This window comes from Ursus americanus, chromosome 12, assembly GCF_024610735.1.
Source record: "Ursus americanus isolate L20-20 chromosome 12, mUrsAme1.1.p, whole genome shotgun sequence".
NCBI lineage: Eukaryota > Metazoa > Chordata > Mammalia > Carnivora > Ursidae > Ursus > Ursus americanus.
This window is the reverse complement of record NC_142138.1, coordinates 67259719-67276694: the sequence shown is the minus strand read 5'-3', so window position 1 is coordinate 67276694 and position 16976 is coordinate 67259719. Positions and strand designations below refer to the sequence as shown.

At 47.9% G+C, this 16976-nt stretch overlaps 1 protein-coding gene across 1 annotated transcript in view; it reads right to left on the bottom strand.

The window, feature by feature from the left end:
- Positions 1–16976, bottom strand: part of LOC123803675 (notch homolog 2 N-terminal-like protein A) — a gene marked incomplete at its 5' end in the record, with an annotated part of 142237 nt that overhangs the window by 26948 nt on the left and 98313 nt on the right. Inside the window, 3 exon segments of the mRNA XM_087865733.1 lie at positions 4080–4227; positions 7741–9023; positions 11086–12407. Coding sequence (XP_087721859.1) covers positions 12249–12407 — 159 coding nt within the window.

The following is a 16976-nucleotide window of genomic DNA, read 5'->3' as shown; positions in this document are numbered from 1 at the left end:
GAGCCAGGGGCTCTTCCAGCCCCTCTGAGAGATCAATGTCTCCATGAGGCTTCATCCAAAAGCAGTGAGAGCTGAGAGGTCCCGGGCCTTTTCTGTTGTGACGAGGGGGGCCCAGGAGGCTCTTCACTTGGCTGCCTGGCACCCTTCTAATGCTGCACAGCACCCACTGACAACTCCTTCTCCCCATGCCCTAAGAACTCTCTAGGACCTACTCTCTCTAGGCTGTAGGAAGAAGGTTACGACTAACGGAATGATAGAAATGAACTTGTGTGCCCATGCCAAGGCCTGGTGGACTGAAGGGGGTGATTTTCACCTCAGGGACTTTACAGGCTGGGCACCTGCCGTCCCAGTATCCCTAGGCTAGGACACAACACTGACATCTCCTTCATACACGTGATGTTTGCCTTTGTACCTGCTCGCAGGGTGGTCTCTCAGACCGGAAGGAACATCATACATGGGTGTTCTGGGAGTGCTCAGCTAAGGAGCCCTGGGGTGGATCCCATTGAAATCTCTTCTTGCTTCAGCCCCGATGCAGGCTCCCTGTCACCAGGGCCCATCGAGTGGAAACGTGACTTTCCAAAGGGCAGAGGTGCAAATGTCTGGAGCACAGACACAGCCAAGCACTCAGGTGGCCAATTCTCTGCAACAGCAGCTGGAACAGCAGTTGGATTGTGGAGACAACAGAGCCAGGCTCGGCCTCTCCTCTGCCATCGGGAGCCTGGATGCCAAGATGGGTTCTGGGAACCAATGGCCGCTCTTCCAAGGTGAGAGGGACGGGGAGTAGGAAGTTCTACTCCCTGTGTTGGTTGTCACAGGCTTGTGGCTGGAGGCAGCAACGGAGTGAGGTCGAACCCCATGATGCTCCAATCCAGCGAGGTCAGCAAGAGCCCGGTGTTTAGTATCAGCTCTGCCCCAGGTCCTGGGTTTGCAACTTTCTGGCTCTATAACTGGCCAACTTATTCATCCTCTTACCTAGTTTCCCCTCTGCCCCTTCATCGGAAAGCGCAAAACTAGTATCTCCATTCCATCGATACGGGAAAGAAGAAACGGCATAAATTCTAGGGGGCCTGATTCAACAGAAATTGCTTGACAACATCTATGAATTTGTCATGTCTAATTTGTGGGTCGCTGTGTGGCTTTAGCCCTCGGCAAATGGTTTCGGGGCATTGTTTCATGGGGGATGGGGCAGTTGTCAGAGGCTCCACTTTCACTGGACCCCATCTTCCCTGGCTTTCTCAGAAAGGCTCGTGTGCCCAGTTTTCTCTCCTATGACATATTCAAGGCAATCTTCCCTGTTCGGTGCTCACAGTCACAATGGTAATACTGGCCTCACAACACTGTCTCCCACTTATTTTTCTTTTTTCCCTTTTCTAAGGACATAAGTGGCCCCTTTCTTACATGAAGTGCACATGTCACTCTCTCCTCTGACCCTCCGTCTAGTTCATCATCTCCCCTCATCTCCGGGGCCTCGTCCCCAGCTTCCTCTTCATCAGGACCAACCTCTGCTCAGATTTCCTAAAGACTGAGCTTTCTGACCTTCCCCTGTGTCGTGCGTTCCTTACCCTCCTGCATTCAGTGCCCCTTCCTGGAGCCTGGGGTGGCCTGGGGCTCCTCTGTCAGAACTACCTGAGAAATGGGGAGATGTAGTTCTCAGGTGGAGGTGACATAAGCAGCAGACTATGGCACCGGGGAGAGGCCCCAGAGAAAGAGCTCAGGGAATGTTCGGGGAAGCACAGCCCCGACAAGGGCCTTAGAACTGGTGTAAGGTGGTATCTCAGTGTGGATTTGATTTCAATTTCCTTGATGGCTAATGATTTTGAACATTCTTTCGTGTGTCTGTTAGCCATTTGTATGTCTTCAAAGGAAAAGTGTCTATTCATGTCTTCTGCCCATTTTATGATTTGTTTATTTGTTTCTTGTGTATTAAGTTTGAGAAGTTCTTTGTAGACCTTGGATACCAGTCTTTTATCTGTAGTGTCATTTGCAAATATATTCTCCAATTCCAGGTCTGCCTTAGTTTTTTTGACTGTTTCCTTTGCTATGCAGAAGCTTTTTATCTTGATGAAGTCCCACAAGTTCATTTTATCTCTTGTTTCTCTTGCCTTTGGAGATGTGTCACGAAACACGTTGCTGTGGCCGATGTCGTAGAGGTTGCAGCAACCCCTCGGAAGCAGCCGGGTTCTTCCCCAGGATCTCGGGGGAAAAGAATCAACTTGTTGTTGGCAGACTCAAGACAGGATGCTGTGATGATGGCCTGTCATATCAGGGACATTTATTTAATGGCTGAAGAGAGCAATGCCAGTGATTGCTTCCAGGGCCCTCCTCAGCCCTCCTGGATGAGTTCTCTCACAGTTGCCCGATTTCACTCTGCTTCTGTTGCTCTCCTGTGCTACATGGGACCTAAGAGTGGGCATTTGTGAAGGGGAATCTGCTTCATGTAACTCTTTCTCTTCCTTTATTTGCAGAAAACGAAATTGATCAGGAGGGACCAAAAGGACAAGAGTCAGTTGCCCCCAGGTAATTCTGAGTTCTTGGGGGCTGTGAATTCAAAAGTGGCACCCAGGGAAAAGCAGAAAGTGCTGAAGAGAACTATATTATCTATTCGGTCGATGACAAATTATCCATTTTCACCATGTTTTCTGCTTTTTTATGGTACTTGGATTGCTTCCATTTTTCTTAATTACCTCCCTAGTTGAGTAACCCACAGTCAGCTGACCCAGGTAAACTTAATATGTCACAAGGATCGCCGAGCTCGCTCATTCTGTCCTCCGTGCTTTATTGAGAGATGCACGTCTTCTTTCTGCCTGTTAGATTTATCATGTTGACATGGTTTCCTAGCAAGAACATATCACAGCAAGAAGACAAACATATACTATCATGCCAGATATTGAGAGAAAGAGGCCTTTCTGGATGAGATAGCTGGGACAGTCACTTGGTAACAAATGCAGAACTCGATGCCATTTGACAGGAAGGGGGAAAGCCACGATTCTGAGACTCTGTGTGTAGTGAGTCATGATTGCATGACACAGAGATAATTGAGGCTCCTTCTTCACAAGCTTGCTACTTGGCCCGTGCACTGAGCACTTACTGTCCTTTCTATCTGCTGCTCCTGTGACAAACAGAGCTTGTCGCACTCAAACAAGAAGAGTTGTTTCTCTCTTGAATGGGTCAGCCTCTCTGCTTTCTTGACCATTCCTTTGTCCCTTCCATCAAAGTCAGACAGGACATAGGATTTCAGATCCCTCTCAGGTTAATCTTCGGTTGTCCCCACCATGCAGGCTCAGTGGACAGCTGCTAGAGGTGGTAGAGCAGGACGTCTCACGGGACTCTCCAGATAAACACTACTTGACATATTCAGTTCTTCCCGACCTGTCTGACTCCTACTGGCCTTACAGGAGCACCGCCATCTTCTCACCTGAGGACCTGGAAGTCTGTTCCTCTCTAGAAGTGGCCAGTGAGTACTCCATTGTCAAGGTGATAAAGCTCCAACTGGACACCCACATAGATCTCCTGTTCTTTGTATCCCAGACCTCTGCTGTGCCGAGAGAGGTCATCCCTGTGGGGAGGCCCTGTAGAGACATATTGATCTGAACTGGACTCTAGGATTGAGTTTTAAACACAGATGTCAAGTGTGTCAGGGAGCTTTGCTCTCTTCCTAGTCCCAAGGCAAGCCCATGTCATGTTGGGTTCTCTGTCAGGTCATTGGGCCAAAGGAGGCAGGACAAACTCAACTCACCTCAGCAACATGACCACAGAAGTTGTCTGTCAGACCTAATTTGGATGAAATATATCTTCTCACCTTCAATAGCTCTACGTTTCATCTCTGAGCCAGGTCCTTTACGAATCTATGCCTGCCACTGTCAGTTGGCATTCTTGTCCTGGGTTAACTGGTTTTGCTATTCTAAACCCCGCTTGTGTCTCCCCTTTGGGTTGACTTGTCTTCCTAAACAGTTGTCTGAAAACCCACCCTCAGTGCCTCCACTGATAGCTTGTTTGTGTGTTTCCCAAAGCAGAGCTGTGCTTTGCATTCCCCCACCACACGAACTGAGCCAACATTCTCTGTAGCACCAAAGACTCACTTTCATTTGAGGGTTTGTCGTTGCATTCCATCTGTTCACTCTCAGTATATAAATTCCAGTAAGTCTTCAACAAGCAGGCTCTCTGATGAGAGAAGGCTGAATTCTGCAGTAATCCTTTTAGAATGCTCAGAGGCTGGATCCCCAGAATCTGTATGAAAAAGATAAGTACAGTGTTTGTACAGACTTAAGACAAGGGCAACCGTGATGATGATCTCCTAGAAAAAATAAATTTTTCCCAATGCCTCAGGCCAGGAAATCAAGCCACTTATCATAAGACAATATCAGAAGCACCCTGAAATATTCTTCTGACTAAACCTGTTCTCACATTGAGCATATCTGAGTACCTGGCTAGCATTAGACACTAGATTATTAATGTACAGAGCAGGATCTGCTTAATGACCTCCCTGTCTTTATGTATTTACAGAAAACCAAATCTCTCATAAGGAGGAAGAAGACCAAGACCCGATAGGCCCCAGGTAACTCTGAAGAATCCTGGGTTGTTATTTCAGTGGTTAAACTGAAGGACTGCATTTCAAGGAAGAAACATAAACTGCCAGACATGCCTGTTTTATCCGTTCTCCAATCACAAAGTACCTTTGTTTAACCATGAAGTGTGGCTTCACATGTTACATAGTTAAGTTCCATTTACTGACCCCTTCACTTCAATAACCTGAAGGGCGTGGAACTTGGTGAATTAGCAGTCACTGGGATTCTCTGCATTCCCCTGTTCTATCCTTTTGGTAAAACGAGAGTGAGAGGCCTATATGCCTCTCCCTGTTAGGTGTTACCACACTGAGGATATATTATAGCCAAAGAATACCTTAAAAAAGCACTCACGTCATAAGAAAGAGGCAACAACGACACAAGGTCTCTCCATATGGATGTTGTCTTTTAAAGCCTGTGTTCACTTGGTCACCCAAGGTAGTATCAACAATATTTATGCAAAAGTGTTGAAGCCACCTTTAGGATTCCCCATGTGCGCTGTGAGCTATGTGTTCCATTCCATAGTCGTTCAGTTTGTTGCTCAGAAGCTTAGCTCTGCGGCCACTATCCTGAGCACCTTTTGTTCTCTATCTGTCTCTACTGCCCCCACAGCACCCACTCTCTGCCCCTGTAACAGGAGGATAGTTTTTGCTGTTAATCACGGCTGTGCCCCTTTGTTATAAGTATACTTCTCGGCCTCCCATCAAAACCAGTAGGATGCTGGGGTGTCTACTTTTCTTGTGTTAAACTTCAGATTTCCCGACCCTCCCAGGCTCACCGCAGAGCTGCCAGAGGTGGAAGAGGATACCCCATGTGACTCTCTGGATGAATGCTATTTGACTTATTCGGCCCTTCCTGACCTGTCTGACTCCCTCGGGACTTGTAGCAAGGCTGACATCACCTCATTCGAAGATCTGGACATCTGTTCTGCTCTGGAAGTAGCTAGTGAGTCCTCCATTGTCAAGGTGATAAAGCTCCAACTGGACTCCCAAGTTGACCCCCTATTTTTGGGATCCCAACCTCTGGTTGTGCAGAAATGTGTCATCGCTCTGTAGAAGCCCAGTAGACATAAGGATCTGAGTCAGGCTCTAGGATACACTTTTTAGCACAGACCTCAGGTGAGTCAGGCACCTGCCCTTTGTTCCTCATCTCAGGCCATGCTTATGGCTTCTGACAGAAGTTAGGACATTCGATTCAAGGCAGATGTGACAGCTAACACTCACTTGTGGTCCACATGCAGAGGTCTCTGTCTTTGTTCCTGATTTCCATTAAATATCTCTCTTCATCTGCAATGCTCTCATTTTCATAGCTGAATATTGTCTCTTGAATTTTTGTACCTGTCCAAAGATGTTGGCAGCCTTACCTACATCTTTCGATTTGTTGTTTCCCTGCCTGACTGCTCTGACTCCCAGTGTCTGTGTCCTCTATGTTGGCTGTCTACACTGAGTTGTCATCAGAGTATCAGGTCATCAACACCTCTGCCATCAGCTTGCTCGTACGTTTCCTTGAAGCACAGCTGATTCTGGCCTTTGCCCCTCCCATGCATGGCTCATATGTCTGTAAGCACAAAGAATTGTACACAAAAGGTTTCTTTTGACATGAGGGTTTGCAGATTCCATCCATCAGTCTGGTCTCTGTGTCTAAATTCCCTTAAACCATTTATCTCATGGCATAAGGTAATGAGAGAAGGTTGCACTAAGTTTTTAGAATGTAGGTAAGCTGTTCCCCAGAATCTGTGGCAAAACACACGTTTCACGCTGTACACAGACTCTTGAGATGTGGCTCTACCACAGCAGGGAGCTCATGCCCAAAGGCTCAGGAAAGCAGACCAAGGCACATTCCCAAGACACTACCTGAGGCTTCCTGGATGGTTACTCTCATAATATCCTGCTGCCCCGCTAAGCGGCGCACAGTCCGTGTGCTAGTTGTATCGGATACTTAATTGGAATGTACACATGGTGTTGTTGAACGTGACTGGCCCTGTCTGTATTTATTTGTAGACAGTCATAATGATCTTGTGGAGGAAGAAGACCAAGGACGGATTTATGCCAGGTAACTCTGAAGAATCATGGGCTTTAATGCAGTGGTGATGTCTGGGGATCTTGGCTCTCGGCAAATCTAGAAACTGCTAAATGTACCTATTTCACCCATTCAGACACCCATAAAATGGTCCGTTAGCAATGTTCTCTGTTTCACAGTGGTACTCATATAGGCCCCTTTCTTTATGCGTCCCAAATTTGGAAGCTCAGGCCATTGACACAGGTATACTAACCAATCACAGGATTTCTTGCATTCTCACGGTCTCTCTTTGTATTGAGTCCAGCCTAAGATGCACATCTGTCTCTGCTGGTTTCGCATTATGACGTTGGCAAGAATTCATGGCAAGAAAAGTGTGTAAAAAAATTGATATCTCAGTGTTTAGACAAGTAGGCCTCGGACACACGAGCTTTCTAGGAATCTACAATGCTGCCAGTCTGGGGTTGTCTTGGTGCTTTCTGTAAATGTCAACAAAACGTATGCAAAAGTGTTGATGCTGGTTTTATTGTTTTCTGAGCGTGCTGTGTGTTGTGACTGCTGTGTGCTGGGGTGGTTCAGACTCCTTCCCTTTAGTCTCCCATTCTGGCCATGCTCTGGGCCCCTCTAGCTCTTGCTCCCTCCCTGCCTGCCTCATCTATCCCCAGTACATCCACACTCTGGCCCCAGATGGAGGCAGAATGGTTCATGGGAAGAAGACTTCGCATTTCTTTTCGGTGCCGCCCAAAGCAGCTGGGACTCCATGTTGACTCAACTTTCTTGTTGCATCTCCAGTCCTGCCTGTCACACGAGGCTCCACAGGGAGCTACCAGTGGCAGAAGACAATGAAGACCCGCAGGACTCCCTGGATGACTGTTATTTGACTTCTTCATTTGGCCATGACCTGCCAGACACCTGCAGACCTTACACAAGTGCTTCATTCACATTTGATAAGCAGGAAACCTTCTTGGGTCTGGATGTGGGTGGTAAGTACTCCCATTGTGAGGGGCACAACATTCCTGGGTGGGGGGGAGGTCAGGAAGCCTGTCTTCTCTGTATCCAACAACCTAAATCGGCTGAGATGTGCATCCTTGCCAACAGACCCTGGAGACTCAAACTGGTTAGAAATCTGCTCTTGGATTTCATTTCAAAAACACTGGGTTACCTGGGTGGCTCAGTTGGTTAAGCATCCAGCTCTTGATCTCCATTCAGGTCTTGATCATAGGGTTGTGAGTTCAAGGCCCACGTTGGGCTCCACACTGGGCGGGGAGTGTATAAAAAAAAGAAAAGGCATCATGTGGGTCAGACAATTTTCCTTTCCTTCTGTCCCAGACTTCCCTCTGCCACCAAGCTCCCTCCCAAGTGCAGGCCCTTGGTACCAAGTCAGTTTAGAGAGGAGAAATGCAGGGAAGAGAGCAAACCTTCAGCCACCACTATGTCAACTGTAGATATCTGGGTAACAGGACTCTTTCTTTTCTCTCCTTTTTCTTTCCTGCTTTCATGCTTTCTTTCTTTTTTGTAAGAACCGACTTCTGCTACTCATGAGATTTTATTGCCAGTTGTATATCTGGTGTAGTGTCCTGCAAACTCTCTGGCTCTCCACGCAGATTTGCATGTGCTCCATATTTGCAGCATCTGTGATATTGTTGCTGAGCTCAAAGTTTTGGCTTCTGGGGAGCCCAGAATGCTCAGCATTTAGATAGAAGATCCTGAGCACCCAGTCCTAGCTTGACCCCGTGGTTTCAGTGAAGCCGAAGCTCTAGCCCTGGTTTTCCATCCTCCACGGATGGTGTCCTTTCCACGCTGTGTGCAGCTTCAGTGATTTTCTCCCCGTCAAGTGTTGCCCTCAGTAGCATAATGTCATGTAAATGATCAACGGTCCGTGCACCTGCCGTGGGTATTGGCCTCATTCTGGAGCAAAGCAGAGTTGTTCCCCTCTCCAGAATCTTCAGAAAAGTGCTGCCTGCTCAGCAAGACCCCCTTGGGTCACACTCGCATAGGAGTGCAGGCTAACACCCAATTCTCATTTCTTCCCACTCAGGCTACAATTCGGACTTTGCTTCTGGGAGAAGCATTTGCATTGTTAGCCGACTTTCCTTGCTCATCAAATCACCTTGTAGGAGCAGCAAGGAGTCTATGAGGTTCCTCACTGTGTCAATGTTGTCTAGTAAAATTGGCCATGAAATATTTTGTTCCTTCATCTTTTTGGTCAGTTAACAGTCTCTCCACCCTAGCACCACCTTCTCCCCTGTTTCCCATTCCTCTCGGAGGGGCCAAGAAGCAAAGGCCTCCTCAGGATTACAGCAATTCAGGAAGCAGAAATGAAACACACAGTTACTTTGCTTCGTTTGTCCGCCACGTCCCTTTCCGTGCCCGCTCACCAGCAGGGCTGTTGTGCTGGAGCCCCTCATGTCCTCAGAGGTCACTCTCCAGTCGGTGTGGCATCTCCTGTGAGAGCCAAGGGAACCGAGCCTCAGCAACGTCATGTCACTTGCCCAAGACCCCTGGCCAGTGGTTATGGGACCTCAGACCCACACCAGCTCAGACTGCCCACTGGTCTCCACTCAGTCCTGTCAGGGCCTATGTGGGGATGCGGTTGGCCCTGCCCTCTTTTTTTGTACCAAATTATTTGAAACAGTTGTAAATGTAAAGGAAAAGGTTGCGAGACTGCCCCCAGAGATCCCTGTGACCCTGCCACACATCTGCCAACTCCTACCCTGTGAGTCACTGTCCTGTGAGCAGAGCCAGGGGCTCTTCCAGCCCCTCTGAGAGATCAATGTCTCCATGAGGCTCCATCCAAAAGCAATGAGAGCTGAGAGGTCCCGGGCCTTTTCTGTTGTCACGAGGGGTGCCCAGGAGGCTCTTCACTTGGCTGCCTGCACCCCTGTAATGCTGCACAGCTCCCATTGGCAACTCCTTCTCCCCATACCTTAAGAACTCTCTATTACCTACTCTCTCTAGGCTGTAGGTAGAAGGTTACGACTAACGGAATGATAGGAATGAAGTCATAGGCCCATCCAAACGCCTGGTGGATTGAAGGGGGTGATTTTCACCTCAGGGACTTTGCAGGCTGGGCAACTGCCGTCCCAGCATCCCTAGGCTCGGACACAACACTGACATCTCCTTCATACACATGATGTCTACCTTTGTACCTGCTCGAAGGGTGGTCTCTCAGACCGGAAGGGACATCAGACGTGGGTGTTCTGGGAGTGCTAAGCTAAGGAGCCCTGGGGTGGATCCCATTGAAATCTCTTCTTGCTTCAGCCCCGATGCAGGCTCCCCGTCACCAGGGCCCATCGAGTGGAAACGTGACTTTCCAAAGGGCAGAGGTGCAAATGTCTGGAGCACAGACACAGCCAAGCACCCAGGTGGCCAATTCTCTGCAACAGCAGCTGGAACAGCAGTTGGATTGTGGAGACAACAGTGCCAGGCTCGGCCTCTCCTCTGCCATCGGGAGCCTAGATGCCAAGATGGGTTCTGGGAACCAATGGCCACTCTTCCAAGGTGAGAAGGACAGGGAGTAGGAAGTTCTAGTCCCTGTGTTGGTCGTCACAAGCTTATGGCTGGAGGCAGCAACGGGGTGAGGTCGAACCCCATGATGCTCCAATCCAGCGAGGTCAGCAAGAGCCCGGTGTTTAGTATCAGCTCTGCCCCAGGTCTTGGGTTTGCAACTTTCTGGCTCTATAACTGGCCAAATTATTCATCCTCTTACCTAGTTTCCCCTCTGTCCCTTCATCGGAAAGCGCAAAACTAGTATCTCCATTCCAACGATATGGGAAAGAAGAAACGGCATAAATTCTAGGGGGCCTGATTCAACAGAAGTTGCTTGACAACATCTATGAATTTGTCATGTCTAATTTGTGGGTTGCTGTGAGGCTTTAGTACTCGGCAAATGGTTTCGGGGCATTGTTTCATGGGGGGCGGGGCAGTTGTCAGTGGCTCCACCTTCACCAGACCCCATCTTCCCTAGCTTTCTCAGAAAGGCTCCTGTGCCCAATTTTCTCTCCTAAGACACCTTCGAGGCAATCTTCCCTGTTCGGTGCTCACAGTCAAAATGGTAATACTGGCCTCACAACACTGTCTCCCACTTATTTTTCTTTTTTCCCTTTTCTAAGGACATAAGTGGCCCCTTTCTTACATGAAGTGCACATGTCACTCTCTCCTCTGACCCTCCGTCTAGTTCATCATCTCCCCTCATCTCCGGGGCCTCGTCCCCAGCTTCCTCTTCATCAGGACCCACCTCTGCTCAGATTTCCTGAAGACTGAGCTTTCCAATCCTCCCCTGGGTCATGTGTTCCTTACCCTCCTGCATTCAGTGCCCCTTCCTGGAGCCTGGGGTGGCCTGGGGCTCCTCTGTCAGAACTACCTGAGAAATGAGGAGACGCAGTTCTCAGGTGGAGGTGACATAAGCAGCAGACTGTGGCACCGGGGAGAGACCCCAGAGAAAGAGCTCAGGGAATGTTTGGGGAAGCACAGCCCCGAGAAGGGCCTTAGAACTTGACGTACTTACTGTCTTCTCCCTTGAGCCTGTCACTTCTCCATGGCGCCCACTGTCGTGGCCCCGACTCACCCCGCTGGCTCAGTTCCTCTCTCTGTGACTCAACTTCCACAGAGGACTAAGAGGGAAACCAGGCTCCATGCCGGGTTCTTTGTGCATTCCAGCTCTGAGAAAAAAATGCCACAGACAGGCTGACTTGTCAACAACAGAAGTTGTGATCTCACAGTTCTGTAGGTGCGGTAGAACCACAATCAAACAGGTGCACATATGGGGCCTGGTGATGCTGCCTTCCTGGTTTGGAGGTGGCCGCCTGACTCCCTTATCCTTCCAGGAGTGAGGGAGCTTTGTGGGGTCTCCTTTATAGGGCACGGATCCCTTCTAGGGGGGATGCCGACCAGATGCTCACCCCACAAAACCATCACATTGGGGATTGTGATTCACCTCTATGAACTGGGGGCGAATACAAACTGTCACGCCATGGCAGATGGCGTTACTCTGTTTTGTTCCCACCTGCTCCCCCCTGTAATCCCTCCGTGGTGTTGAACAGTCACCTGTTTCTTCCACCCCCTTTCTCATTGTCCTTGGATTTGTGTATTTTTTCCAATTTCAACTGACCAGAAGGGAGGTTAGAATATTAGGTTCCGTGTCCCCCAGATCCCTATTTAATCATTTACTGAATTAGGTACATACGTACATACAGACACACACATTTGTATCTCAGGTCACATACACGATGTATAATCCGTGTGTGTATTATCCAGAGTGTACACGTATGAAGTGCACCAGGTGTTGACGCATGTTGTGTCAACTCCCCAGCTTTCTCTTCCCTGGTTGCTCCCCAAAGGCTTCCCTTCAACTTTGATTTTAGCTGATGTCTACAGTCTCTTCCCACCAATAGCACAGCCTCTTTCCAGCCTGATTTCCCTGCCTTTGTCTTTTCTTCTCCGGAACTCTGTTTTTACCAATTCTGCTTCTCTGATTTCACTTTTGTCAACTGCAAGCACTTTGGCCTTCTGGCATTCTTATCCATGCAGGTAGTGTGAGAGAGATGAACAAAACGGGAAATAATCAAAGCGTGTCCATTGGCTTCCCCTCCCCTCTGAATACTCGGATGGCCTTGCTCCTTCTGTCCGATGTCGTCCTTTGAGGTCAGTGTGGGTGGAGGATCAGAAAGATCATGAATAACAACAAATCCTGCTGATGTGCTTTTCCATCCAGAGCTGGGTTTGGATGCTTCCCTCTGCGTGAAGAACCCTCCCAAGCTGGAGGGCGATGCCGCTGAGGCCTCGAGGGACAGCCAGTGTGAGTGTCAAGTCTTTGGCCACAGGAAAGCCCTCGGTGTCATGGAAGAGAAGATTCCCAAGAGAAAACTGCAGTTAGGCCGGTGGAGACTCGCATGCAAATTCCATGTCCCTCTGGCTTAGGGAACTGAGGTAATCATACGCCCTGTGGCTCTTAGAAACAGGGATTCCTATTGCTGTCCTTCAGATGATAGCTGCACCCCCCCCGACACACTCAAACTGCCTTGTCTTCCTCGTTTGGTCACTCCCACAGCTGGTGCTACCTCTGTCTGGGCTTCCGTCTGTTTCCCTAGGGACTGCCACTCTGCCAGCCCTGCCATCTCCATCACCTGGTTGCATCTGAACTCTGCTGTGTTCCTGCTGGGGCCGTCCTGAGATCCCCTCTCCCCTCCACTCATGGCCACGGGGAAGCAGGCCTCATGGCCCTCCTCGGCAGAGCAGTGTCAGTTACACATGTCGCCAAACACGCGAACTTTGCCGGAAATCACACACTTTCTCGGCTTCTTTGCCTTCCTTCCCTGCTTGCCCAACTCTGAGGCCTCATCCTCCCAGGAGCACTGTCTTAATGAGTCACTTGCAAAAGGACTCTCCTCCTGGGTCGTTCAGGGAATCTGACCTAGGAGGACACGTAACCCTCAACTTCTCCATGTGAATAAGAAGTGTAAAGCTGAGGAGAAAGAGCCTCCATGAGAAAAACTAAATGAGAACCTGTCACAGCTGGGAGTGGCACACCGGACTGCCTGGAGTTAGGTTTCTCCTCAGCCCCTATAATGTAGAAGGCACGTGTTGTGATGTGCACTGGGTTTATACGTCACTGATAAATCATTGGACACAACCTCAAAAACTAATGATGTACCATACACTGGCTAACGAAACAGAATAATAAACAAGTAAAATAAAGAATGAAAGAAAAAAAGAAAAAAAAAAGAAGAAAAAAATAAATATTACATAGATACCCAGAGTCCAAAACATAATCTCTTCCCTGATCAAAGGTCAAAGAATTTAGTGCTCTACTCTTATGACAATGAAATCCACAGTTCACTAGTCACTGAGTGGATTTCACAGCCCCCTGCAGGTTCACTGCAGATTGAAAGAGAACATTTTAATCAAATTTTGTCCTTATACAACATCTCAGTAAAGAACCTTAGGTCTCATTCTCCTATGTTAACCCATTTGCAGGTCCTTCTTTATACCAGGGTAAACACTGAGAGACTCTTTCTTTAGGGAAACTTTGGAAAAGAAGGGATGAGAATCTAGAGAGCTAAAACGAATGCCTTTTCATTTTCACTTCAGAGTTTGGTGAGTCTCTGCATTGAGAATAGTCCTAGAAATGCCCCAAGGGCTATCCTGTGTGAGATTACCTTCAGAAAATGTTGGCGTCCCTGAGTGAAAATGACTAGGGCCATGGTAACACCCCTGCTCTCTTTTTGTGAATTCCCCTTTGAGTTTCTCCTCCTTGAGCTCTTTCCTCTGCCCCTTTGGGCTTGTTCCTCTCCAGCCAAGTGACCAAGAATGTCTACTGCTTGCCCACACCTCCAGATCAGAGGCTTTCCTCTCCCTTCCCCCACATGTTTGCACAGGGCCTGAGCCAGGGTTTCAGGCCAGGGTTTTTAGACACAGGTCACATGGCTTTAGGAGGTCCTCATCTGCACATGGCAGAAAGGAACTTGGAGATAGGCTGAGGCTCCTGTTGGCTCTGATTCTAGAACTCATTCCATAGCCTGGCCTCCTCCTCAGAAGACTGGGACAAGGGTGAGAAGGGGGTGTGTTTGTCGGCCAAGGGTCCCCTCCTTCCTACAGCAGTCTGTTTCTGAATGTGTGTGCTGGGTGCTAGGTGCATCCCTCTCTGGGAGGCGTGAGAAAGCCATCACTTGGGCTTCTGTTGAAGGGGGCTCAAGAGTGAAGTGGCTACTGAAGAAGGGGTAGTTGGGATCTGGCCAAAGCTCACAGCAGCCTTGAGCTGGGATATCACCAGGCTCCTGCTGGGGGGTGGGGGAGCACAGGGGTCCCTGGATCCTGCAACACAGGCTGACGCTCAGTTTAGCGAGGTATTACTTCTGACCTGTGGCTCTCACTCTCCCCCTCAGGCTGCCTGCGGCTCCCCCTTTAGGCTCCTTCTGGACAGGGGTTCAGCTTGCTCCTGGCATCTGTTACCAGGTAGCCACCCCTCCAGGCTCAGCCATCTGACCAAGACTCACATTTGATTTCTCTCTCTTTCTCTCTCAGATACCAAGTACTTCAGAAACTAAGAGATTCCTCATGTGAAGAAAACCCCATCATAAACCCCATCACAAAACCCCATCATTTTCCATTTGATGAAAAGAAATCTAGAACAGCAAATCAACTTAAAGCCCAAACACAGCACAGGTGGGATCCTTTGCTGAGAATCAACATCACAATCACAAGCCATTCTCTGTGATTTTGACTGCAAAAGACTGCTTTGATGAGAGAGATTCTAGCCTTCAGCTCCAGTTGTGAGAAATCCCTCAGGAGACCAATGCCTGACTAGATGACACAGTTTTGACAGACCTTAAGTCTTGCTGCTCTCAATTCCACCCTGCAGAGAACCTGAGTCAGGAGCACCATGGAGAAAGACCACAAGTCAAACTGGACATTCTGGGCCACCAGATGGGCTGCGCTAGGAGCAGACAGCATTAACTATGCAGTGTTCTTGCTGGTAAGGTTTAGCCTGAATTTGAGCATGAGGAAGTTACCAGACAACTTGAGAATGTAGATCATTGAACAAGATGACTGGACTTTCTTCAAACAGTCAGTGTCACCACATAGAAGAGAGGACACAAGCGAGAAGAGATATTTTCGGTTCCAAAGGACTAAAAAGAATGTGTTCCTTTTTTTTTTTTTTTTTTAGTCCTTTTGAACCCAAAACATCTCCTCACCCTTAGATGGCTGTGTCTGCTGGTGCTGACATTTCCTTGTTTGTAGGGGACAGTCAGATGTCTTGGCTTAAGGGTCTACATCCTGAAGTTGTCTGATCATTTCCTCCTGACTAAATTCAGCCTAACCCTCTGGCCAGGACACTCCATAGTTAACGCTGTGTGTGTCCCAGCTCAGCCCACCCGGAGACCAAGAGGGTCCAAGTTTGCCCATCACCATTCTTGTGACAGCTTCATTGGTTACTTTGCTATGGAGGGCCTATCAGATCTGTTCATAGCAGGACACATGATTTTCTTCTAAAATTAGCATTTTGGCAAGGGGTTCTCTGAGAATGTATGAAGATCTTCTTCTCTAAAGTCTTTTTCTAAAATTTTGCCATCTGTAATGATCCCTGTGGTGCATCATAACCGTATCTGTGTTTGTACATTGGAAGAATTCTATCTAACTTTATCCTTCCTATACAATGTGTATTTGCTGGCATTGTGCTGTGGAAAAGAATATTTCCTCCCCATTCTATATCATTAAAGTATTTGTTTTGACAATCATTGTGCACTTGTGAATTTTATTTAATTAATATGTTCAAAGAGCCAATATATAGTACATCTTTAGTTTTTGATGTAGCGTTCAACGATTCGACTCGTGTGTTTTTTGCATCTGGTGCTCTAATCCCTACTATCATGGTTGATTTGATGTATCAGGGTATACAGTAAAGTAAATCGTCTTGGTTCTCCTCACCATATTTAACACTGAGTCTCCATCTCTTTTAGGCTATAGTTAACTTATGGGGGAGAAATTTCATCTGTTTGTCGTTCTGTGGTATTTGCTTTCTTTTCTTCTCATGTGTGCCTATATGTGAGTGTGGTGTTTAAGAAGGTTGTAGAGGTAGGGCTGAATAGTGCACCAAAAGTTTTTGGACATCTTTGGTTCCGTATTAGCTTGTCAAACTTTTCACATTCAGTTTCTAAGTTGTAAGTGACCCCTCAACCTCAAACGTTTGACATTATTCTATTTTCTCTTTACCTCCGTCTTAACCTGACTCTTCGTATACTATTGTTTCCACCCAGTGAAACAGATGCTGCTTATTCCTATTTTTCCCACCTGCTCCACTCCCAGATTTTTGTTTTACATCTACAATTGAGTCTATTCAACAGTGACCAGCTGTTCGAAAGCCAAAATTTCCCAGTCATCTCTCGTTGGGTGAAGTTCACCTTCAAAGACTCCTAGTGATGGAATCAGGACTCCCTGAGTGTTGTGTATTGAATACTCTTTTTCTACTACCTGCACACACGGACATCATGGCTGAATAGAAAGTACTTGCACGGTGAGTTTTTACTGAGTTTTTTAAGTATATTGCCCTATCAGGGAAATACGAATCAAAACCGCAGCCAGATACCACCTCACAGTGGTCAGAAGGGCTAAAATTAATGACTCAGAAAACAACACATGTTGGCAAGGATGCGGAAAAGGGAAACCCTATCACGTTCCTTCTGGGAATGCAAACTGGTACGGTCACTCTGGAAAACACTATGACGTTTCCTCCAAAAGTTAAAAATAAGAATGCCTGGGTGGCTCAGGTGGTTAAGTGTCTGCCTTTGGCTCAGGTCATGATTCCAGGGTCCTGGGAATAAGTCCCACATTGATTACCCTTCTCAGCAGGACACCTGCTGCACCTTCTGCCTGCTACTCCCCTTACTTGTGGTCTCTCTC